The 25,077-nt window shown below is 36.9% G+C and overlaps 1 protein-coding gene and 1 pseudogene across 1 annotated transcript; one reads left to right on the top strand and one right to left on the bottom strand.

Moving 5' to 3' along the window:
* The first annotated feature begins 5,225 nt into the window (after positions 1–5,225).
* On the top strand, positions 5,226–9,366 carry LOC132036497 (uncharacterized). The gene is made up of 3 exons (XM_059426852.1): positions 5,226–6,464; positions 8,431–8,476; positions 9,169–9,366. The coding sequence occupies exons 1-2, from the start codon at positions 5,314–5,316 to the stop codon at positions 8,444–8,446; spliced, it is 1,167 nt and encodes a 388-aa protein (XP_059282835.1). The 5' UTR covers positions 5,226–5,313; the 3' UTR covers positions 8,447–8,476; positions 9,169–9,366.
* A 610-nt stretch (positions 9,367–9,976) lies between these two features.
* Positions 9,977–23,237, bottom strand: LOC132038210 (cold-responsive protein kinase 1-like; annotated as a pseudogene).
* Positions 23,238–25,077: the final 1,840 nt, after the last annotated feature.

The raw sequence follows: 25,077 nt of genomic DNA, 5'->3' as shown, positions 1-25,077 counted from the left end.
GTTTTCGACATTCAGATCCCATGTTCCGATATCCATGTTTACACGTATTCGTATCTCACGACAGTTTAGCACTCATGTATTCATGTCATCCGGTCTTCGTGTATTTATGTCCCCGTCATCGTCTCACGCCCTGTAATTATGTCATGTTCGTGCCTATTTCCAGTAGTCATGTCATTCATGCCTACGGATTTTCTTCCAAACCCCATGTATAGCAATCATGTAATCATTCAGCCAATATCTATGTGTTCAGGCCAGCTCAGTATTCATGTTAGCCACATTCAAGATTTAGAAATCACGTTATGCCACATCATGCGTATTAAGATACCCTGTGAGTTGTGTGTTGGTACTTTAGTTAGCTGGCAGGCATTTGAGAAATATCGTAAGGGTGTGAATTATGAAGGAAGTCCTGCCATAAAATTTTGTAGATTCCAGAGTTAGTAGCGATTCTTAACCACTAGTCATAAATCGAGGACAAATGTCTCATGATTCTCATTCATATTGGTGCTACTCAGTTTCATGTTCCCCATGTACATGTTTCCATGTAATCATGTATTCAGTTCTCATGATCCATGACCATGTTCCCACGTAACTATGTCAAGCTCTTATGGTTTATGTCATGTTTCTTTTATATTCATGTATTCAAGCCATGTCCAGCCATATTCTTAACCATGACCCATCATTTGAGGACGAATGATCCCAAGGGGGAGATATTGTAACACTCCGTACCTTTAACCTAAGCCTTGACCATGATTCTAGAATTAGAAGACTAGATAAAGAATGTGGGAATTGAAATTTCCTCTTGAGTTGTAAGATGGGGTTTTACGCCCATGAACAGTGACTGTATTTCAGTATACGACCCGTATTTCAAGTCGTAAGTTGGCACCAAAGATCACTGAACATTCTGGAATTTGGCATTGGAAGATTTCATTGTTAAATACGGACCGTATTTTAAAATATGGCCCATATTTCAAATCTTATTTGGAATTTGAGAAAACTTCCTTGATAAAAGTTGTAGAGCTTTGAAATACCTTTCCAACGGTATATTATATGGGTCAAATGGACATCTGTGCAAAGAGTTATGGCCATTTTACTGAAGCGTTACAGTTTAGTCCAAACAGAATACGGACCGTATTTCAAAATACGGCCCGTCTTTCAAAATACGGCTAGTATTTTGCTGGGCGTAAAATTTACATGTTCCAAAACAGTATATATTCATCCATATCATTCCAAATCATTATTTTTCATTCCTTCAAGCCCTAGAACGACCTCCTACCCTCTCCCATCATCAAGAACACTAAGGCAAGCCTATTCTAATCATTCCAAGTCGATTCTAATATATATCCTTATAATCTAAACAAGAAATCATCATTCCTAACCTAGGGTTTTCAAGAAAACCCATCTCAAAGTTCAAGGTTCAAGGTTCAAGATTTTGGAAATCTTCCTCAAAGTTCAAGTCTTTAATTCAAGTTTTGGAGTATTACCAGGTACGTAGGGTTTCTATCTACGTGTGGGAACATCATTGTTCTTCCCCACGCTTCTTCTTCCATAAAGTATGAAGCTTCACGAAAACTAGGGTTTTAGCCATGTTCATGATAACCCTAGGTCCATGCCCCATGTTATATTATGTATTAAATTGTTATAAATTCTTCATTGTGTTCTTGATACATCATTATAATTATTGAGAATCTGTTCTTAATCTCAAAAGCAGAATAGAAAGTTATGAAAACTTTAATCTCCAACACACACAGAATACAGAAGATTAAACAATATTAGATTTCTTAAGCTTGTTAGATCTATGTGTTCAAGACAGTATTTTAACAAAATCAGTTTCTGTTTTAATAATGTAAAGACAGAAAATAGAAGAAGTAGTAATTTCCGAGCCCACAAGTTTCTTGTGTGTCCTTAAGAAATCTAATCCCCTCATAGTTGTCAAAGGTTCTTTGGATTAATTTCCCCCAGGATAGAATGGAAAAACTATTCTGTAATAGCGGCAATGCAATTTACAGAACTTTGGTGAACTCAAAGATCGGCAGCAAATCACACTGGACATTGGACACTTACTGGTTTATGTTAGGAAAAATTATGCAGAAGAGCGAGGGGAGTAAAAGCACAGTTTTCTTTTTTGGAAATTTTTTTAGTATATATGAAATGAGGCGAAGCCTCTAAAAATTTATAGCCATTGAACGCACCTATTCGGAAAGAAAATGACCTTTTGGTCAGTTAATTTTTGTTGGGAATTTAATATTAATTTATTTCATGTGTTAATTAAATAATACACTAATTAATATTAAGAAAAGGAAACTTTAGTGATGAAATGGAAAACAAATTTGGTCCAAAAAGATTATCAATCAATCAGATCATTTGACCAAATCTGAATCAGCGACGACAACAGCGCGAGGAGAGTCCCTCTTCTCAACTCTTTAAGAGGTGGAAGAAGTGTTTCTCTATATAAGCACATACATATCACTTTCCACCACCAATGTAGGAGAATGATCACTTGAAAAAGTTACATTTCCAAAACTTCACTTCCCTCCAATTTTTGTTTTCCTCCATTTCTGAATTCACACTTCATCTTTAAAGCTCACTACTTGGTTACTTTAAATCCCAATAATCCCCCACATGAATGGGGAATGGCTATATCATGAAAACATGCATGAAAAACTTGTGTGATTTGCAAGCAAGGATTAATCGCATCTGGATGAGTAGGTTTCCCTTTGAACTTTCCATAGTGAACACATGTCGGATATACTCGATCAATCGGTAGATTTGATATCTTTGAACCGTTGAACTTTGGTGTATACCTAGACAACCACATGTCACACAATTAACCCTTTAACCGTTTTTGGTTCTCATTGTTTGGTTCGTTTCAGCCATGAACCGTGCTTGATCTCGTAAGTGCGTAGAGTATTGGCCTTACAGAATTCTCCTTGAAGCGGCTTACACTTCACACTTACATAGGTGATTCTTAAATGTATTATCCTTTAGAAACACAATTTGATATATCCTGTATCAAACTTAGAAACCATTAAAAAGCCTTAATGCTTTATCCTTGGTATTGAACATTGTCTTTATCATGAGAATGGACCAAAAATTTTGTTTGACAATGTTGAACTGTCAATCATAACTTTGTTTGATCTCTTTGAACCTATATCTTAGGATCTCCAGTCTTCTAGGTAGTGTTACCACCATGTTGACTTGTCCTCGGCCGTAGTCCCATTCCCTTTGATGATGTCTCAATCGCCTCTTTAGCTAGGCCTTTTGTTAGTGGATCCGACACATTATCCTTTGACCTTACCTAGTCAATTGTGATAATTCCACTAGAGAGTAGTTGTCTAACGACATTATGTCTTCGTCGTATATGACGAGATTTGCCGTTAAACATAACGCTCCCAGCCTTTCCTAGTGCCGCTTGACTGTCGCAATGCATGCATATAGGTGCCAAAGGTTTGGGCCAAAATGAACTATCTTCTAAGAAATTCCGGAGTCATTCAGCTTCTTCACCGGCTTTGTCTAAAGCTATGAACTCAGACTCCATTGTAGAGCGGGCAATACAAGTTTGTTTGGATGACTTCCAAGATACTGGTCCTCCACCAATGATGAAAATTTATAGCTAACAACAGCTCATCTTACCAATAATCTCACTAATGTATTTTTTTTTTAAATACTAGTCAAAATTTCTATAATTTGACTATGGAGAAATGAAACATAATAATTATTTTGAGACCGAGGGAGGACAAAGTATATTGCGTATAAGTTTAGACTCATCCAACAATTTTAATTAGATATTATATTTTATAATAGAAAATTCATAACTTTGTGCATTAAAAAAAAAAAAATAGTCCCTCGAAGCTTCTTCGTCTTAATGCCATGAAGTTAACAAATGCGTAGTTGCTTCAAATGCAAAAGAACATTCGGGGATTAAGAGCATTTGAGGAGGGATGGAGCTATAATATTATGTAGGCTTAAGTGACTAAAACGCCTCCAAATTTGGCACGAATTGCAACTTTAGTCTTCAAACTATTCTTTGCATTTCAAGACACTCCTAAACTTGGCAAAATGGGTTTTAATTCATCCCCGAGCTGCCACATAACACAACAAGTGTAGTCACACGCCAACGTGCGCGTGAGAGGTGCCACGTCAGTTTTTTTTTTTAAAAAGAAAAATCAATTTTGGAAAATTCATTAAAAAGTGAGTATATTTTTTTAAAATCAGAAAAAAAAAAAAATTTAAAAAATGTGGAAAACCAATTTTTTAAAAATAAATCCGAACTAAATTTTTTATTAAAAAATTTGGAACTTTTTAAATCTTGAAAACTGAGAAACCCGTTATTTAAAAAAAAAAATCTAGAAAATTGATTTTTTTTAATTAAAAACCCGGACTTTTTAAAAATATGGAGAACTAAATAAACCCATTTTTCTAAAAAAGAATCTGAAAAATTAAATTTTTGATTAAAAACCTGGACTTTTTTAAAATCTAGGATACTGATTTTTTTAAGAATAAAGTGGAAAATTGATAATTTTTTTCTAGATTTAAAAACTAATCTAATTTTTTGGGATTATTTTTTAAAAAAAAATGGGTTTTCCACATTTTAAAAAAAAATCAACTTTTCCATTTCTTTTTTAAAGAAGTGTCTTAAAAGAATCATGAAAATCGGGATATTTTAGGATACTTTTAAAAAAATATCAAGTTTTCATTTTTTTTTAAATCCATTTTTTACAAATATTTTAATTAAAACTGTCGTTTTTCAATTTTTTTTTTTGTTTAAAATCAAATTTTTCAGATTTAAAATAAATATTTCATTGTTCCAGATTTTTTATTAAAAAAAATGTAAAAACTGATTTTTTTTTTTCAAAACAATTTATCTATGTGGAGGACACATAGGATGAAAATGTCATGTGGCATTAATATTTTACACGAGGAGGGCCACATAAGCCTTATTTTATATTTGGACGCAGTGGACTACACTCGATCCGGGTCATGAGCTTAGGGGTGTAATAAAACCCATTTAGCGAGTTTAGGGATGTCTTGAAGTCATCAATAGTTTGGGGGTAGAAGTTTAACGTCTTAGATTCGGGGGCGTTTTAGTCACTTAAACCAATTATGTACTACAAATTTAGACAAATTCAGTAATTTTTGTATATAATAAATATATGTATTAAGAAATTATTAAATGTATATAAATATTACCCAACAACTAACGCTCTCTCTATCTCAACCGAGGGGGAGGAGAATTTTGGAAAAGAGAAAAGAAAACCTAAGTATAGCCTCCGAAACAGAACCCTAGATCTGAAATTACCCAGTTAGAGAAGGCAAATGGAGAGGGTTAATGTTTATCTCCGCGGTATTAGTGGTGGGTATGATTTGTGGTATCGCATGGAATTGAATAAGTCTGATAGAGAGATTGTGGTTGGTCCTGTTGCGAAGCTGTGTCATTCTACTTATGGAACGGCAGGAAACTGGACGGTTATTGGTTCCAACATCTACTATGCTGGTGGATTCCTGACTGATCGATTTAGGATTAACCCTTATAAGGAATTGATTAAGCATAACACAGAAGAACAAGTTCCCGTTGACTATTGGGAGACAGAATCAACCCTTAATCTTTCCCGTATGTCGCCTGTTGTCGCTGCTGTTGCTGTTGGTAAAAAAAGAAAACTATGTGTTTTGGGCGGCGATCACATCTATATTGATAACTATCAAGAAATACTACGTGGCAAGGAGGAAACTGATGATCCTCTTCGGAACAAAGGTGGTGAAATTTATGATATCGAAGGAAAATATTGGAACTTGGTGGATACTGAACTAGAATCGTTTCCTCGTAATTATAAAGTTGCATCTGTTGTGGAAAAAGATGGGGATGAGCCGACCGAAATCGTGTTTTATTGCTTGGCTAAGGGTGCTATGATGTTTTTCAATGCAATTACTCGTAAGATATCGAAGAATGAAACAGTTGAGGAGTTTGCTTTGTGGCATATTTCCCCGAATTCTTCTCCGGATACTTCCCCGGATTCTTCTCCGGCTACTTCTCCTCCACGTCCTCCACAATTTCTCAGTCCTGATGCAAACTTCCATTTACTACGAATGGTTACCGACACTGTACCTGCTGTGTTCACTAACAATACATTCTATTGGTTCACCTTGGACATGTACTTGTATGCTTATGATGTTAAGGCTAGAAGATGGTTCACATCACAATGTCTCTATGATCAGTTTTTAGCTCAATGTCCCAAACTGCAATATAACACCCGCATTGCAGTAACTCCCATTTTGGTTGGCCTCCCACAAGATGGGAAATTCGTGGTGATTCTTCCTCAAGAAAGTTCTGAACAATTAATAATGGCCTGCTTTAAGGTGGAGATGCAGATTAACTCTTTGAATGTGTTGACGGAGTTAGTTCAGCTTGTATACCTTGTTGAAGAAAGTTCTCTGCTCAATGTTTTTTGGTTCTATGATGGGAAGGCAATGTGAGTACCCCTTTTAAATTGTCTTTATTTTTGTAAGAAAGTTGATTTTTCATTTTACAAAATTACTTCCTGATATCTTTTAAGAAGCCTAAGTCCTGTTTATGTATTCATGATTGTTCCAAGAAATTTATCTACCTCACCTGAGCCCTCATCCTATAGAAATATGATAGCAACTGAAGACAGAATATGGTGCCAATTTAAGGTTGAGCCCTTAGCCCTAAGGTCGAGTTGCAGTTTAGTAAAACAATATCTGACCTTAGTTTCCCATTTCAAAATAGCTTGGGATGAGTTGAAACGTGATTCATTCCCTGATGATATAGAGCTACAAGCAACTATAAACCCCAAGGGACACGAAACAATAAATTTGTTTAAACAATATAGGTGCTATTTTATAGGTCATTTGTCCCTAGTAATACATTTTGAAATATTAACATTTTTACATCATATTCTAATAAGCAATTATGACAGTGTTACCTTATAAATACTTGGTACTTGATTTTTGCTATAGGTTTTAACTCCCAGATCTTACTTATTTTTTTGTTTTCTGGAGTTATCACCTACTTTTTCTTTGTAACTTTCTTGCATCGACTTGATGCTTTTCAATACAGCCACTTACTTCATCCCAAAAAAAAAAAAAAATTTGGTACTCCTTCCGTCCGTTCCAATTGCAATTTTGTCGATAAGGGACCAAATTTTGGGACAAAGGGAATATTGTATTTTTTGCAAGTTTCTAGAATCATCAATGCTAACAGAAAAACATAGTTGTTTGTCACCTCTTTGTCATTTCTTTAAGGGATAAATAATTATTTGTTGCAAGTAATGATAATGAGTGTAGTTATTTTATCTTTTGATCCACAGCAACCTTTTGAATTGGCTGGCTTGATGATGTTTTGATTTTGGGGAGGTCCCAAACCAGTGTTGTTAAAGGCGAGCGCCTTCTCGCCTTTGGCGAGAGGCGTGGCGAGGCGAGGCTCCATCGCCTTTTATGGCCATGGCGAGCAGGCCTTCAAAAGGCGAGAAAGGCGCTAATGGCGCCATGGCGAGGCGAGCAGAACTTTTTTAAAAAAAAAAAAACAATTAAAAGAAGTGGAGGACTTAAATGAAACTTATTTACAAAAGAAAAATAGCAGCTAGGGTTTTTGTTTGCCTCCTCCTCTCTTCTCCTTCAAGGTTTCAGGTACGTCTCTTTCTCCTTCTTCTTTTTCTTCAGTTCTTCTTCTTTCTTCTTCTTTCTTATTTTCGACTTCTGCTTCTTCTTCTGTTCTTCTTCTTTCTTCTTCTTTTTTTCCGGCGACAACTGCCCTATTTCCGGCCACCTCTGTTTTTTTTTTTTCCCTTCTTCTATTCTCTTCTTCTTTTTCTGTTTTTTTCTCTGTTTTTTTACCCTCTGTTTTTTTCTCCTCTGTTGTTTGCTCTGTTTTTTTCTCCTCTGTTTTTTCCTCTGTTTTTTTTTCTCTGTTTGGACCAGTGAGGCAGTGGTTGTTTTGCTCCTATTTTTTCTGTTCAATAATTGTTTAAATTTTGTTATACAGTTATAAACAGTAGGTTCAAATTCAATGGACTTTTAGTATTGCACTATTGCTTAAATTTTAGTGTTGCTTGTCTTGTCACTTATGAATTATTGAGTCATTGACTCATTCAAGTTCTAGACTTTTAGTATCTACTATCTAATTTTAATTTTTGGAATTGAAATATTTGCTAATATGTTATTGCTAGTGAGATTTTGATTATTTACATATGCAATTAAATATTTTAATTTTTTGGTATTTATTGGCGCCGATGCAAGCCCTTGTCGCCTTTTGTCGCCGCGCGCCGTCCAAAACACTGTCCCAAACTACTATCTTTAGTTGTATGATTATGTATACAAAAGAGGAAATGTAAATTAGTTACGAGTAATTTCTTTTTCGCTTTTTGCTTTCGTGCATTGTTTAGCTTGCCTGAATTCTGCTAATGATTTTCTTGACAGAAGTGTTGAAGGTTGAAGAATACTGGCTGCAATGGAGACCTAATGGTGAGGAGTTGTTGGATCCATATTTTTTACTTCTTTCTGTTTTGAAAACTATTGCATCAGTGGTTTCCCCCTTTCTTCATGAGGTTATACATGGACGAATTAGGAAATTTTGAAGTGCATCCATTTTTTCAATCTTTGTATTTCATTTCATTATCCTGCCATTTTCTCTTAAACTAGCACTTAATTTTTTGCCTGACTTTTTTTCGGGGGGGTGGATTTTTCTAGTTCTCAAGAGATTTGAAATTGCTTCGAAAGTTTTGAAATTTCAGTACTTCGCCCTGGAGCTCAGCTGTCCAAAGAGCTCAGCTGTCCAAATCTAGAAAAGCGTAAAACTTCTGTTTTAAGTTGTTTGATTTCTATCAATATGAAGCTTTTGGGGTGGTGAAGATTTTGGTAATGCCTTAATGGATTTGTAGTATGATACCCTCTAAGGCAAGAAATTTCCTTTCCTTTATCAGCAAAGTAGTTGTTGCTACGAGTTTACCTTGGTTGCAATTATTTGTTCTTTTTGAAGATTTTGGTCATGCTTTAATGGATTTGTAGTATGATATCCAGTTAGAGAAGAAATTTCCTTTCTTTGATCAGCAAAGTTGTCGCTACCACCAGTTTACTATCGTTGCAATTATTCGATCTTTTTGGATGCAGAAGATCTTATGGAGATACTCCTCTAAAACCTTCTTTTTGCATTGCCGGCATCTTGTTCCAAGGGTTGTGTCAATGTTGTTCGGTTCTTTTTTTTTTTTTTTTTTTTTTGAATAAGGGTAACAGAATGTTGTTTGGTTCTTTAAGTTAATGGATTCAATATTAATATGTTGTTTTAGCTGTACACAAATGTGCTACATTGTGATGTACAAAGAAACGTACCAGATTGTGTTTTATGTTTGCATTTAATCTTTGCCTGCTGGTTGAAAATCGCGAACGAAGAAAGGCTAATTTAGACTCGCGAACGATTGCAGTTGAAAATCGTGGATCTGAAGTTTCAAATTTTTGATATACGGGTCTGAAGTTGGGGTGCAAGAGTCTTATTTCAGAACCATTTGTCTAATTATGAGCTTTACTTTAATTTGATTAGGCTTTGAAAGGAGAAGAAAGGCTGAAATTAAATTCTAAATTAGACCTGAGTTACGAAGTTAATTTGCAGAGCCCAATACAGACCTGAATATATGAAGTTGACACAAATTTGAAGTTAGCATTACTATTAAAACATGACATTATTACGAACTCTTCGTGCATGAACTAGCTTGATACATAAAAAATTGTGTGGAAGTTTTGTAAGTAACCGTGTAGAACTACAAAAAATTGAAGCAATCGATTTTGATTGCAATGGTTTCTTTATTATCCTTCTGTGCATAACCTTTTTATTTTCTTTCTTTGGAGATTGTAAAATTAAACTAAAAACCAAATTAGATGATATTAATACAAGATTAATCCAGACCCTTACTTCCAAATGCAGCGATTAACACCGGGATCCAAATAAAATTAGAACAGAAATACAACAGTAGAAAAGCAAAAGAAATTAAAGATAAAACAATTCGCCTCGTCTGATTCTATGCATGTCGATCCAGAGACGCTATTAACCTCCAAACAGTGTTCACTGCATCACTGTAAAAGAAAAAAAGAAAGCATTCGACGATGCAGAATGACAAAAATATGAGCACCTTTAAGGATACCAAATAATTAGAAAAAATAGGGTATCATTTATTCAAATAACTTCTTCCATTTTATTTTATTTTATACAAAAGAAATTCCCTATGGCTTCTGTCCACCTCATCACTGAAACCAAAGCCCCGCGGGCAATAGTTTCTTCCTAAATTTCTCTTCTTTTGTAGAGCTAAAGCTGTCAACTCATCCTGAGTTGAAATATTCAATTGCCATTCACAAATGAAAAATTGATTATCTAGGGGTCACCTGAGTAATTGTAGGGGGTACAGGACTCATTTGATGACTTGTACTGCTGTCAGATGACTTCAGTTTTGATTGTGTGCTACTAGAACCCCCCCGAATCTTGGTAAAATCCTGGTGGTGTGAGTTCTTTCTCATTTAGCTTGATGTTTCTTGTGAGCATGTCAAGAACCTGGCTCATCATCGGTCTTTGATTTGCATTTTCTTGTGTACAAAAGAGAGCTACCTTCATGTACTTGAGGACTTCTTTTTCTGGAAAATCGCCCAGTTCTGGATCGACCAACTCCAAAAGTTTTCCCTCTTCATGGAGCTGCCATGCCTGATGCAGTAAATTGTAATTCGATTTGTCATTAGATAACAAAACCTTTGGGAGTTATAAGAATGTTGGGTGCTGTATTTTCAAGAGCAGTTATCATGAATTCGCAAGCAGACAAAAAAAAGGAAAGGAACAAATATTATTTGCTATAGTTACTTGAAAGTTTCCTCACTATTTAGCCTGAAAACTAGCAAAATATAACAGAGTATATTTTCACATTTCTTGGTGTTGCTTGCTCTTTGTCTATTTGAATGACTGGTAAATGGTGTTCAAGACAAATATATTGCTGCCTCCCAATTACGGCCTTTACGCTACTAGTATTACGATGTGAGCAGTTCAAATTATTATAGCAGCATACCCTACAAAAGGATACATTTAGGAGCAAAAAGAGACAAATCCATACAAGAAAATTTAACTTCAGCAAATATTCAGCATTTGACTCTTTGCAAGATTGAAACGCCTAGCTGTAGCCTTCCTTAAAGACACCCCTCCCCCTCCCCTAAAAACTAAAATCCAAGAATGAATGGAAGACCCACATTTCTAAAATCACATGAAGATAACACAGATACATGAATTAGTATCAGCAGTTGAAATGAGTTAGTTACAGTGGAATTCCAAAAGTTAGTTGGTGGTTAGTTGAATTAGCTATTGGCTGGAAAGTTAGTTACTGTTCCACTAGTTAGTTAGAGCAAGTTGTTAGAAGCTAGTTAGTACTTAGATTCAGTTGAGATTAGTAATTCATTCACTATAAAGCATTGTAATACACTACATTGGAATCATCTATGAAAATACAATACACAGATTCTACTCTACTTCTATTCCATTTTCTCTCTTTCATTTCTTTAGCTGATCAACTCGAGTTATTTCTGAATAACTCCTGCATTGGCACAGAATTACTCGAATTCTATTGAGTTCCTGACATTCTACTAACAAACACACCCATTTGGCACAACAAACGGCACAATTGGACTTTAGATCCTCTTTCCCAGAATAACATGAATCCTTGATGGTTGGCACAATCTCCTATACCATCTTTTACCAATGAATACCTTGTCGGATCAGCTGCACTTTGTAATAGCATTATCTGTTTGCACTCTTGTGCCTTTTCCCAGATTGGAGAAACAGGTTCAAATACCCTATTGTCTTGTTCATGTTTCTTTTCCACTCTGAATCTAGAAATCTCATATTGCACATATTTATATTTGACCCTCCAAACAACTATGCCTTAGGGTCAAACTGTATGAGTTCTCCCTATCCACTCCACTCTATTTGGGCTCATTTCTTTCCACTACTAGTAAATTAGAGGTTCTCTAAATCTCACACCTATTCCTAATCAAATATACAAATCTTTAATGAGACCAAAGACTACAAGACTACTGGGAACGACGGACATAAGGAAAGTCTAATTTTTCATCCAAGGAACCAAATAAGTGTGATAATAATGATTAAACATTAGTTCAGAGGCTATGTAAATCCTTTGCTTCCAACATGCTCTGCTCTAGCTAAAACCACACTAATATTGGTGAAACTCCAACAACTGTTCACATCTCGAGGGGGAGTAAAAGATTAATCAGACACTATTGGATATTTTTACAAGACAATTTCTTTGAAGTACTAGAAAGAAATGTGCCCCAAATAGAGCATGGTGAATAATTCATATGACCATCCAAATTAGTTGAGGCACATTTAATTTTTTGATTGATACATACTTATAAGAGATGGATTCACCCCAATTTATCTATAATTTGTTGACTGACATATACATAACAGAGATGGATTCACCCCTATTATCTATGGAATCACATCTTGATGTGCCTGGGAATTTTCATATTTTAAATAATAATCAGTATACGCAGATACTAGTAGCAAATGCAAGTAAACAACTCATGCAATAAACTGTTGATTCTACTGGGAAACAGAATGGTAGATCTAGAAAGAAATCAAGGAAGTTGAAAAATCTACTCACCGATTCCAGGAGTAACTTCTGCCCTTGCCATGTACCACCGCCACTACTCCTGCCACTAACTGTAACAACCCAAATTTATTAACACAACACTAACATATTATACTTACGGAATCCAAATTACAACTGAGGATTGGAACAAGAAGGTAATAATGAACAACACTAATGGGGAAATGTAAGAATAACAGGGGAAGAAGGTAACCTAAAGGGGATGAGATGCTAGAACATAGAAGGGGGATGAGGGGATAACAGACAGAGCCAAAGTTTCAACACAATTCGCGTAAGCCTATTGCTCCTGGACTGCGCTATTTATCAACCCAGATGCCACACATAACCAACTAATGTGGTATTGGGCTGCTTTGTTATTAACGGTCTTAGCCCATTCATAACAATACCCCCGACCCCAATAAGAACCTTGTCCTCAAGGTTCGAGTAGGCATGAGCGTTTTCGGGTACAGTTGGACTGGTAAGCAGCAAAAAAGCAACTCGGTTGGCAGCCTGAAATAGTCTAGACATGATTTCATCATTCTTGATTAGCTGTTGAATAACATAGCAGAGATGTGCATTAGTGTGAGATGTATCCAAAAGAGCAATACACCAACTGATATCACCCAAACTTATAAAAGCACTGTTAGCAGCAACATAAATGACCCTTTGTCATATTTGCTAACAGCAACTCAAACAAATGGCTAATAGGATCTGCAGTGTCCTTCTCGATCCATTCTTCCTTAGCATCAATTCCCTTTCTATCAAATAAAGTATTCACATGATAGGCCAAAATGTAGGTAATAGTGTCAGATAATGGGATGCTACAAATTTCACCAAGACTACAGCTAGGATCAAAAGAAGCTTCGAAAGCACTTGAAATATGATAAAGATAATACTCCTTAACACGCTCAGACCCGTCGAAGCTAAAATTATCAACCTCGAAGTGTAGTTTTAGAACCTTGCCTTCCACCAAATCTCTCCAGTGGAACTGATATCAACCAATAACAATCACGTTCTTTCTGTTTTATAATAAAACTCTTTCGCTTTGTCAAATTAAGGTCAGGTATAACCTGCCCTACCAACCACAAACTTATTTAAGAGGATAACAATAATTAATGCATTACCTAAGCCATGATGTAATCTATGACGTGCAGCCTAATCTACCATCTCAATGATCCCATGAAGTGTGTAACCGGCAGCGTGCACAACCTGAAGCTTCGCCTGATATCCGGTCATTAATACAATTACTTTCCACTCTTATAACATGGCAGCAAGCATAGTGATATAGTGACGATGCCAAACTGATGTTTGCTTGAAGTTGGCCACCAAAACGTCATGTTTTACATCATAATATTCATCTAAGATTAGTGTATATGCAATTGAAGGACACGTGAATGCAATGAAGTTATAGACAACAGAGAACTCATTGGGCAAGTAGGAATCTACACACCCTGGTTGTCCGGGATCCCACACTCTACTCATAGAGTTTGAATATGCAATTACGAAAAATGTGCCAGTACATCCCAATAATAGTAGTACCTCTACGTTCTCCGAATAACCTGTTAGAGCCATGAACTCGATACCTATTCCTGGATCCCATACACCAAGATCCATTGCAGTTATGGAAATGGTTACAATAAGGAAATTAGCAGCAGGAACAAATGGAAATTGACTCAAAATATGTTGACCATTGAATCCCCCAACAAATTTTCCATTTTCAGCGGCAAGAAGTAATTCAAGTATTGCACTTATGGAGATGACACTCTCATTCTCCAAGATATAATTTTCAAGAAATAGATCTTCAGCACCCACAGGTTCCATGAAAATTTCAGCAACGTACACAACATCAAACATCTCCAAATTAGTTTTCCATTTAGGAGAACCACTACCAAGAGAGTTAGCAACAACATACCTCGCTGGCATATCTCGTTCGAGATGTTCATTAGGCATCACAAGTTCTCGATCAACAATAGGAACAAAAAGGGATTCCCAAATTGCAATTGGATATTCTAATTCCGTAATTCCTTGCTTAGCAAAGGGAACCAGGAAACCAGATGCATCCCTTCGAGGAGATTTGTCAAACAAAGAGACGTTATCTCGTGAATTTTCCTCCTCCATACTATTAGATCCATTTGTATCATCGAACACCGTAGTTGGTACCTTGGTTTGCAAGCTAACATTTTCGCAGAAGCTATCGTTAAGTTTAGGAATGCCGAAGCTCACAACTGTGTGTGAAATTTCATCGAACACCTGAGCTTCGGAACTGGAAGAAGTTTCCTCCGCTTCTACCGATTTTGCATTCCCAATTTGAGGTGTTTCCGAACCTTCAAGAGATGCAATCTCAGTATTATTTCCATTAAGCAATGCCAAGGAATCCACATTCTTACACTTCACTGACAATTTATCGAGCACATGGTCTGCATTTGAGCTTCCAGTGTCGTAGGCTGATGCAAAGGCTGACGACTATGAAGAATGAGTTAGACGTCCCATCAGATCCTTATTGGGTTGTTGGCGAAAACGCTGAGCAATTTTCTCCTTGAAATGCTTCCAATCATAAAATTGCTTGTTGCGAAACAGCCAATTGAACCAGGTAAGAGCTTCACCATCAAGGTAAAAGGAAGGAAGAGGGAGCCAATCCTTCTCGGAGAAGCCGAGGTAGGTGAAGTACAGCTCAGCCCTAAAAATCCAAGATTCTGGGTTTCCACCGCTGAATCGATCTAAAACTACAATTGTCACGGGAGACAATTCAATTTCCGTAACAGTTTGTCTGCTGTAATAGCAAAGACAATTTCTCTGTGAAATGCTTCCAATCATAGAATTGGTTGTTGCGATACAACCACATAAACCAAGCGAGGGCTTCACCATCGAAGTAAAGGTAAGTAAGCGATAGCCAGACATCCTTAGAAAAGCCATAAAAGGTGAAATACCTCTCTGCCTGAAAAACCCATAAGTTTGGATCGGATTCACCGCAAAAGCGATCCAACTCGATTGTTGTCGGTTTAAGGCCAGAAAATTTGAGAAACCCGTCAGCCATGGAGTACGAGCAATGAAAGCACCAATGTAACAACCCGAATTTATCAACACAACACTAACATATATTATATTTATGGAATCCAAATACAACTGAGGATTGGAACAAGAAGGTAATAATGAACAATACTAATGGGGAAATCTAAGAATAACAAGGGAAGAAGGTATTGGGAAATAACAATTATCAGTATACGCAAATACTAGTAGCAAATGCAAGTAAACAACTCATGCAATAAACTATTGATTCTATTGGGAAACAGAATGGTAGATCTAGAAAGAAATCAAGGAAGTTGAAAAATCTACCCACCGATTCCAGGAGTAATTTCTGCCCTTGCCATGTACCACTGCCACTACTCCTGCCACTAACTGTATCAAGTATTAGGACCCCAAAACTGTAAACATCAGCCTTGGACGTTAATTGATGGCCAATTACATATTCGGGTGCCAGATAGCCACTGTTTAGAAAAACAAAGATTATATTAGTAAGAACACTGCTTTCAGTTACTCCATGGCACCATTTAAACTGTTAAAGCAGGACATCTTTTGGAGAGAATGCACCATTTCACTAAGTTGATAGGTAAAAAAAAACTTGATCACCAAATAGATCAATAAATGCAGAGAGCAAACAACCAAGAACAACTGAGAGATAGTGATTGGCAGTTGAAATTGAGAGAAAGCAGGGTAAGAACTATGAGTAGAAAATATTGTACAACTAAAGCTATTCTTTTTTGGTATAACTAAAGCTATATTTGTATGACAAACAAAGCTAATAATTTTAGCATACTGTCGGAATAATAATGTGTATTTGAATGCCACATCCAATATTATCACCCTTTTCGAGTCTTACCCTCCCCCTAGCTCCGCCCATGCCCATATCCATCTCCATTCCCCAAAGTGCCCTTCTCATCATGCAGTTAAGTATCCCATAGGGAGTATAACTATTTCTAAATCTCTCTATTAAACAAAGTGGGAAGGACCACTTTCTAGCCACAGAAAACATTGAAGGTTCAACAATAAATTCAGGAGACTTACTTAGTTCCTTTTATCTGTGTGGTGATGTGAGTGATATTGTGTGGAAAAAGCTTTGCCAGTCCAAAATCTCCAATTTTCGGTTTATAATCCTTATCAAGCAGTATATTACTAGTTTTGATGTTCCGGTGCACTATATGCGGCATTAGTTCTTCATGTAGATAAGCAAGACCTGTAGCAGTACCCAAGCAAATAGCAGCCCTTGTCCCCTAGTCTAATTGAACATTCCTAGTCCCGGAACCTGCAAAGCAAGTACCATTTTCAGTACCCCATTCATAGATGGTGAAGTTTTTTTTGTTTTTTAATTTCAAGCAAATTTACCAAAAAGTGCTCGATCAAGGCTCCTATTTTCTAAATTTTCATAGACCAAGATCCAGTTATTTCCATCAAGACAGTATCCAATCAACTCAACCATATTGGGATGTGTGACATCTGATATGGTTTCAATCTCGGTCAAAAACTCACGCAATCCCTGCCTCGATTCAGCAGAAAGCGGTTTCACAGCAACTTCTATTCCACTTCTTAGAGTTCCCAACAAAGTCGCACTAAAGTTAATAATCATTCAACAAGCATGTCAATGCACCATAAGAATTAAGTCCAAGGACTTCGTTATTCACTAAAACTCTTAGTCTCATACTATGTATATGCCAAAATCATGAACTGACACTTGCAGGACTTAAAATGTTTCGGAAAAAACTTTCTTTAAGAGGCAGAAAATATGAGAATTAAATCACATAGTAACAAGTGGGGGATGCAAAGTTTTGTAGAATTGCAGATAATATATCTCTTCCTATAAATTATAAGACAAAGGTTCAAAGGTTCCGGTAATGTAATTCTGCAAATAGCACCATGCGAATTGCAAGCAAATGGAAGTTGTCCGTGCAATAAAGCTCTGGCATGAAAAGGAAGAGAAGTATTTATAGAATAGAGTTGAACCTTGTATACTGTCCCAAAAACTCCTCGCCCTATTTTATTACTTTGGTGGAAGTTGTTGGTTGCTTTTCATAATTCACTATATGAAAGTTTCTTTGTCTTTGTAGTGGAGCAGCCTGACATAGAAAATATAAGTGTGTCCATGAAATTGAAACAGAATGTAAAATTAAAGTTGTTGCAGAAAAAGATGGATAGAAGGATATCTTAAGCAACTAATGTAAGAAATCGCATATTCAGTAAATTTTCATATTTGCCCCACAAACAAACACTAGATGGAACTTTTTCATCCTTTAACTGTGATTATTGATGCACAGCCGCTGTATAACATTTTACATGTCACTTGGGGTACAGTAAAATTTTCTTTTATCAAAATAACTAATAGTGGTGCCAATTGACCAACTGTCTTTTATCCTTACCCTTGATAAGATCATCTGAGACAGATATCTGAGCAAGCTAGTTAGCGGAATACTCAAAGTTCTCGATCATTAGTTAATGTTAGAGAACTTCCATTTTTCAAGATCCCGGAGAAGGGTTCAGTCACCTGACGGCCAACGTAAAAACAGTCTAATTACAATGAATTCTCTAAATACTGGACCGAGTAGTCACATGGTCAACACAACTAATCAGATTGAGATATAGTTTTGATTGATTGACTTTTTCTTTTCGTTTGGAATCAAAGGTCAAATACAGATTGACCGCTTGGATCAAATCAAAATGTCAACTGCTTCTGGAACGTCTCATCATCTATATTGCATACATACACACATTATATTCATTCAGTACCCTATTTCAATAACCAAATAATCTTGAATGCATTTATGCAAATCCCCTGTGATTACAGCAGTCTAAGGGATATTTAGATAACTAGAAAAGGAAAGAGAAAAACCATGAATTGGAGCGATTTACAGAATGCCACACCAATCATGATAAAACGAAATGCCACATACAGATCTGTTGGGTCCATCCCATATTTTGAGGAAGAAAACATCTCCCTCATTTTAAGGAAGAAAACATTTCCCTTGTTTTGAGGAAGAAAAACATATTCCTTGTTTTTGGCAAAATTGTCAAGTGCTTGCTTGAGTCACTAATGACATCAATAGGTTCATTTCATCTCTATAAATAGGGAGGTCTTCTATCATTTGAAGATACACCAAAATCATTTGCTATACATACCAAAATCTCAGACAATACATCTGAGTGAGAGCAAAGTGAGGTATTCCATAGACTGTTTAAGAAAATAGTCTGTGAAGAAAAATAGAGTGTGAGTAATATTGTAGTGAGGTGGGAAAAATCAAAAGAGTGTTATTTCTTTTGTGGGTGTAGTGGTCTTAGGAGTATTTATACTCGTTACTACACAGTGTAAAATTCCTTACTATAGTGATATCAGCTGATCCTCTTGGCCGTGGTTTTTCCCTTATTCAGAGAGGTTTCCACGTAAAATCTTGGTGTCATTATTCTTTGCATTTTATTCTTTGATTTAACCATAACTTAGTGTTCGCGTTTATCACTAATTCCGTGAATATTATTTTTGTGGGACCATTTTATTCCTACAAGTGGTATCGAGCAAGGTTACGCCGAGTATCTTCTGTGGTTGCAATACTTGATACCGAACTTTCACATCATAAAAGAATTACTTTGGTCTCCGAATAAATAGTATTTATTTTTGTGATAAACGATGGAAGCCAACACTAGTAGAATGGTTACTTTGAGTGGCGTAAATTATGCCATTTGGAAGGGCAAAATGGAAGATTTGCTCTATGTCAAGAATTTTCATGAACTTTTGTCTTTGCCAATAAAAGACACGATAATAAATCGGATGAAGAGTGGAATTTATTGCATCGGCGGAGTTTGCGGCTTTATTAGAGTGGTTTGATGATAATGTGTTGAACCATATTTACGGGGAGACAACGTACTCGGACTACTATGGGAACATCTTGAAAGTTTGTATGCTCGAAAAGCGGTAACAACAAGATGTTTTTGATAAAGCGAATCTTGGGTTTAAAATACCACGATGGTTGCAATGTGGATCATCCGAATATTTTTCGGGGGATCGTAACCGCTTATCTGCTTATGGGTATTAACTTTGATGAAGAAATTCAAGGCTTGTTTCTACTTGGTTCCACTGCATTCTTGGGAAATTATTAGAACTTCATTATCAAATTACGCTCGAATGGTGTGATCTCTGATGGATCTTGCCAAGAGCGATTTTTAAATGAAGAGATGAGAAGAAAATCTCAAGTTCTCCTCATCGATGTCTTGGTGACCGACGCTGTGGGAGAGGCAAGAATCGTGGTTCTCGAAATAGAGAACATTATAGAAGCAAATCCGCAAGGACTTAAAGATATTGAGTGCTATCGGCTGCGGGAAAAAAAGGGCACACAAAGAAGTTACTCACGGATTTTGAAAAGGAGAATAGAGACAAGGAGGAAAAGAAAGAAGATGGCAATTGTGTGCACCGTCACCACCGAAGATCTTGTTACTTATCCTTGATGCGGATCTCGATAAATATTGCTTGTGATGAGTCAATTTGGGTTGTGGACGGTGGTGCGCGTCTCGTGACATCAAGAAAGGAATTTTTCTCATCCTATACTCGGGTGACTTTGGAACTTTGAGTATGGGTAATGAACCGTATCTAGGGTGGTGGTGTTGGAACGATTTGTTTGAAAACTAGTCTTGGAACTAAACTAGTTTTAAACAATGTAAAGCATGCGCACCGATGTTCGTTTGCACTTGATCTCGTCGTTGGTGTTTTGGATGATGAGGGATATGTCGGTACAATGGTTTGGAAAATGGAAGCTTACTAAAGGTTCCATGATTGTGGCTCGTGGCGAAAAGCGTCGTGGTCTATCTTTTGGACTACGGCCTCACTGTGTTGATATGGTGAATGCAGTTGAGAGCAATAACTCTTCAACGTTATGGCATAAAAGGCTTAGCCAAATTAGCGAAAAGGACTAAATGTTCTAGCCAAAAAGAAATTGTTGTCAAATTTTGAAAGTGCTAAATTAGAAAAGTGTGAGCACTGCTTGGCTGGAAAACAAAATAGAGTTTCTTTCAAGTCTCATCCTTCTTCAAGAAAGACAGAGTTGCTTGAGTTGGTGCGTTGATTTATGTGGTCCAATGAAGACAAGGACTGCGGGTGGTGCTTTTTACTTCGCTACTTTTTTATGATGATTGCTCAAGGAAACTTTGGGTCTACGTCCAAGACTAAAGACCAAGTGTTGGGTGTCTTTAAGCGGTTTCGGGCTTCGGTTGAAAGAGCGGAAAGAAGTTGAAGTGTATTCGCGTGCGATAACGGTGGTGAATATTGTGGACCGTTTGACGAATACCGAAGCAACGGGTATCGGACACCGGAAGACTCCTAAGACTCCCGCCTTAATGGTTTAGCGAGAGGATGAACGGGACCTTGATGGAAAGAGTCGGATGTTTGCTTTACGAAGCAAAGTTGCCGAATTCCTTTTTTGGGGTGAGGCTTTGTTGACCATTGCACATGTTATTAATCTATCCTGCGGTTGCTTTGCAAAGTGATGTTCCAAACGAGTTTGGTATGGCAAGGATGTTTCCTATGACCACTTGAAAGTGTTTGGTTGCAAAGCTTTGTACGTGCCTAAAGATGAGAGGTCAAAATTAATCGCCAAGACAACGCGGTGCATCTTCATTGGTTATGGCCTTGATGAGTTTGGTTACAGGCTATATGATCCAATTGAGAAGAAGCTCGAAAGAAGTCGTGATGTTATCTTCATGGAGGATCAAACCATTGAAGATATTAACAAAGCGGAGAAGATAAAATCTTCAAGTTCTGAAGGTTTAGTTAACCTTGATCAAGTCCCTCATACAAATGTTGATGAAGTTGGTGGGCTCAGTGACGATGGTGATGCCCAGAATCATGTTCCAGATCAGCATGTTGATGATGATAACGATGCTGCTATTGATGAGGTAGATACTTCTACTCATGAAGTTGTGGATGAGCCAGATATTCCACTTAGAAGGTCTACTAGACAGCATGTTCCTTCTTCCCGTTATTCGCCTAATGAGTATGTATTACTCACTGATGGGGGAGAACCTGAATGTTATGAGGAGGCCATGGAAGATGAGCACAAGCATCAATGGATTGAAGCCATGCAAGATGAAATGAAATCTCTGCATGAGAACCATACTTATGAGTTGGTGAAATTGCCTAAGGGCATGAGAGCTTTGAAGAACAAATGGATACTCAGGTATCTAAGAGGAAGCTCAGATGAATGCTTGTGTTTTGGAGGATCAGATCCAATCTTGAAGGGCTATACAGATTCTGATATGGCAGGTGACCTTGAAAACGAAAATCCACTTGGATATTTGTTTACTTTTTCGGGGGAGCTATATCATGGCGATCGAAGTTGCGGAAGTGTGTTACGCATCTCTCTTTCGAAGCGGAGTATATTGCGGCCTGCGATCTTTGGCGAAGAGATGATATGGCTCGAGAGATTTCTTGAGAACTTGGATTGCAACGGATGGAGTATGTTGTCATTGCGGCATCGAGTGCGGTAGACTTGAGTAAGAACTCCGTGTACGTGCGAGAACAAAACACATTGATGTGAGATATCGTTGGATTCGTGGAACGGTGGAGAACGAATCATTTCGGGTCGAAGATTCACACAAGTGAAAATCCTGGCATATCGACCAAGGTGACTCCGAGAGACAAGTTCGAGTTATGCAAAGAACTTGTCAGCATTAACTCTATCTGAGAAGACGGAGATGCCTCCTTCAGGTGTATGGGTCTGGAGGGGGAGATTTGTTGGGTCCATCCCATATTTTGAGGAAGAAAACATCTCCCTCATTTTAAGGAAGAAAACATTTCCCTTGTTTTGAGGAAGAAAAACATATTCCTTGTTTTTGGCAAAATTGTCAAGTCTTGCTTCGAGTCACTAATACATCAATAGGTTCATTTCATCTCTATAAATAGGAGGTCTTCTATCATTTGAAGATACACAAAATCATTTGCTATACATACCAAAATCTCGACAATACATACGAGTGAGGAAGCGAAAGTAGGTATTCCATGTATCGTTTAAGAAAATAGTCTGTGAAGAAAAATAGAGTGTGAGTAATATTGTAGTGAGGTGGGGAAAATCAAAAGAGTGTTATTTCTTTTGTGGGTGTAGTGGTCTTAGGAGTATTTATACTCGTTACTACACAGTGTAAAATTCCTTACTATAATGATATCAAATTTGCTCCTTGGCCGTGGTTTTTCCTTATTCGGAAAGGGTTTTTCACGTAAAATCTTGGTGTCATTATTGCTGCATTTTATTCTTGCTGATTTAACCATAACTTAGTGTTCCGCGTTTATCACTAATTCCGTGAATATTATTTTTGTGGGACCATTTTATTCCCAACAAAGATCAACCAGCTATAGAGGAATATAAGAGTTAACCCTTAAGGCAATATTAAGCTATGATAAATTCATAAAACAACTAAATAAATCATTCAACTGAGAAAAAGCTAATCAACTTATATCCAAGATTCAAGTATGCACCAACCTCCAGTATCTCGTGTATTTTGATGAACAAGATCGACACCCCTTTTCTGTCGCTGAGTTGAGGCACCAAAAAGCAGCTGCAATTCGTTTCAATCTATACTTTAGTAGGTTCCTTACTTGACCATAATGCTTCTTGACATGAGAATTACATGGTAGCCATCCCCGATTTTTCTGTGAAAGTGAAAATATTCACTGTTGTAAGATATATTCAAAGCAAAAGTTGTCATTTCTCCTTTTAAAAGAAAATGAGTACTGGAATAAACCGGACCAAATGGAGCAGAATTAATATCAAGGAACCATATAACCGACTCCAACTAGTTTGAGATTGAGGCATAACGACAATTTCAAAAGAAACACATTGTCTGCAACTCAACTCAACCATTGGAATTTAAGCATTCCGCCGTTAACGTATTAACTTTTGTAGTCCTCTGTCCCATTTTATGTAATACACTTTTCTTTTCAATCTGTCGCAAAAAGAATGGCACAATTCCTTTTGATTATGATGTGTCGAACTGTTGGAGTTTAGTTATACTTCTGGACCGGTGATGATTCTACCACAGTGGACCTGTATCTCCTTTAAGAGAGCGAGATATTCGCGCCGCAGCCTGAATATTTATTTTCAACTGTAATTTATTGTATTTCACCAACACGAACTGACCAATTAATTAAAACAAAGAGAAGATTGCACTTCAGTCAATTGATGCATTTCATTCCTACTGAAAATCATTTATTTATACGTAAAAACAATTTTAAACCCTAAAAAAGAGAATATCATTTATTTATACGTAAAAACTTCATGAGCACAAATTACCAAAAAAAAAAAAAAAAATTGTGAACTAATCACATCACCATTTTTGCAAATTTCTATAAAATAAAACCTCTAACTCTGATTAAGCTTAATCACTTCGAACTTAATTATCTTAATTAAATTCTCTACTGATATCAGCAATTTTAAAGCAAAAAAAAAAAAAACTATAATTAGGAAATTAAACTATAGTTAGCTCAATTCAAATCCTAAACAGTAGTAATTGAGAGAGATAAAAGAAATTGTTACGTACCTTAAAATTTTGGAAAAACAGAGAATTGTCTTCGGATATTGAAAATGAACTAATTTTTGAGTTTATGAAGAAGAATGTGAAAACATATAGGAATAGTTCTGAGTGAATTGACAGTGAAAACGATGTCGTTAGTGTGGAAGGAATGATCGATCGGACGGTAGCACGTTTTTCGTTCCATTTGTAATTCAATGTGTTTTTCCTGCAGTTGGATCAGGTTTTGCCAAAGTATCAGTCCAAGCATAGGGATTCAGGTGAAACTTTTGTATCCTCTTCATCTTTTTCTGTTTCATGAAAAATGGCATGGATGAGTCATTTTGGTAACGGGCGATGGCATAAATGAGCCAAACTATTGATGAGTGGCATAAATGAGCCATTTCTGATAGTTCGATGGCAGAGCCAAACTATTGATGAGTGACATAAATGAGCCGTTTCCGATAGTTCGATAGCATATTTGAGCCTATTCCGTTTAAACTATGAAAATTCTGGGGCACATAAAGATGTGATAAACCCTCGGTGGAGTTGGCACAGTGGCAACCGACTTGAGCCTTGGGGTGCTCCCTTTCAAGGTCTCGAGTTCGAAACCCGCCGGTGCAAACAATTTCGAGGGCGTGACCGGGGAAACTTTCGAATTACCCGTGGTGCACTTGCGGGAAACTCCTTGCCGAGGGCCTGTGCACCCCCGGGATTAGTCGGGGCTCAAAGAGACTCGGACACCCGGTGCTTAATCAAAAAAAAAAAGATGTGATTCTATAGAAAATAGGGGCGAATCCATCTCTGTTAATGTATATGTCAGTCAACAAATTATAGACAAATAGGGGTGAATCCATCTCTTATAAGTATATATCAATCAAAAAAGTAAATGTGCCTCAAC

This window comes from Lycium ferocissimum, chromosome 11 (genome assembly GCF_029784015.1).
Source record: "Lycium ferocissimum isolate CSIRO_LF1 chromosome 11, AGI_CSIRO_Lferr_CH_V1, whole genome shotgun sequence".
Classification (NCBI taxonomy): Eukaryota; Viridiplantae; Streptophyta; class Magnoliopsida; order Solanales; family Solanaceae; genus Lycium; species Lycium ferocissimum.
Note: the sequence above shows the minus strand (reverse complement) of the source record. Positions and strands in the feature narration are given on the sequence as shown.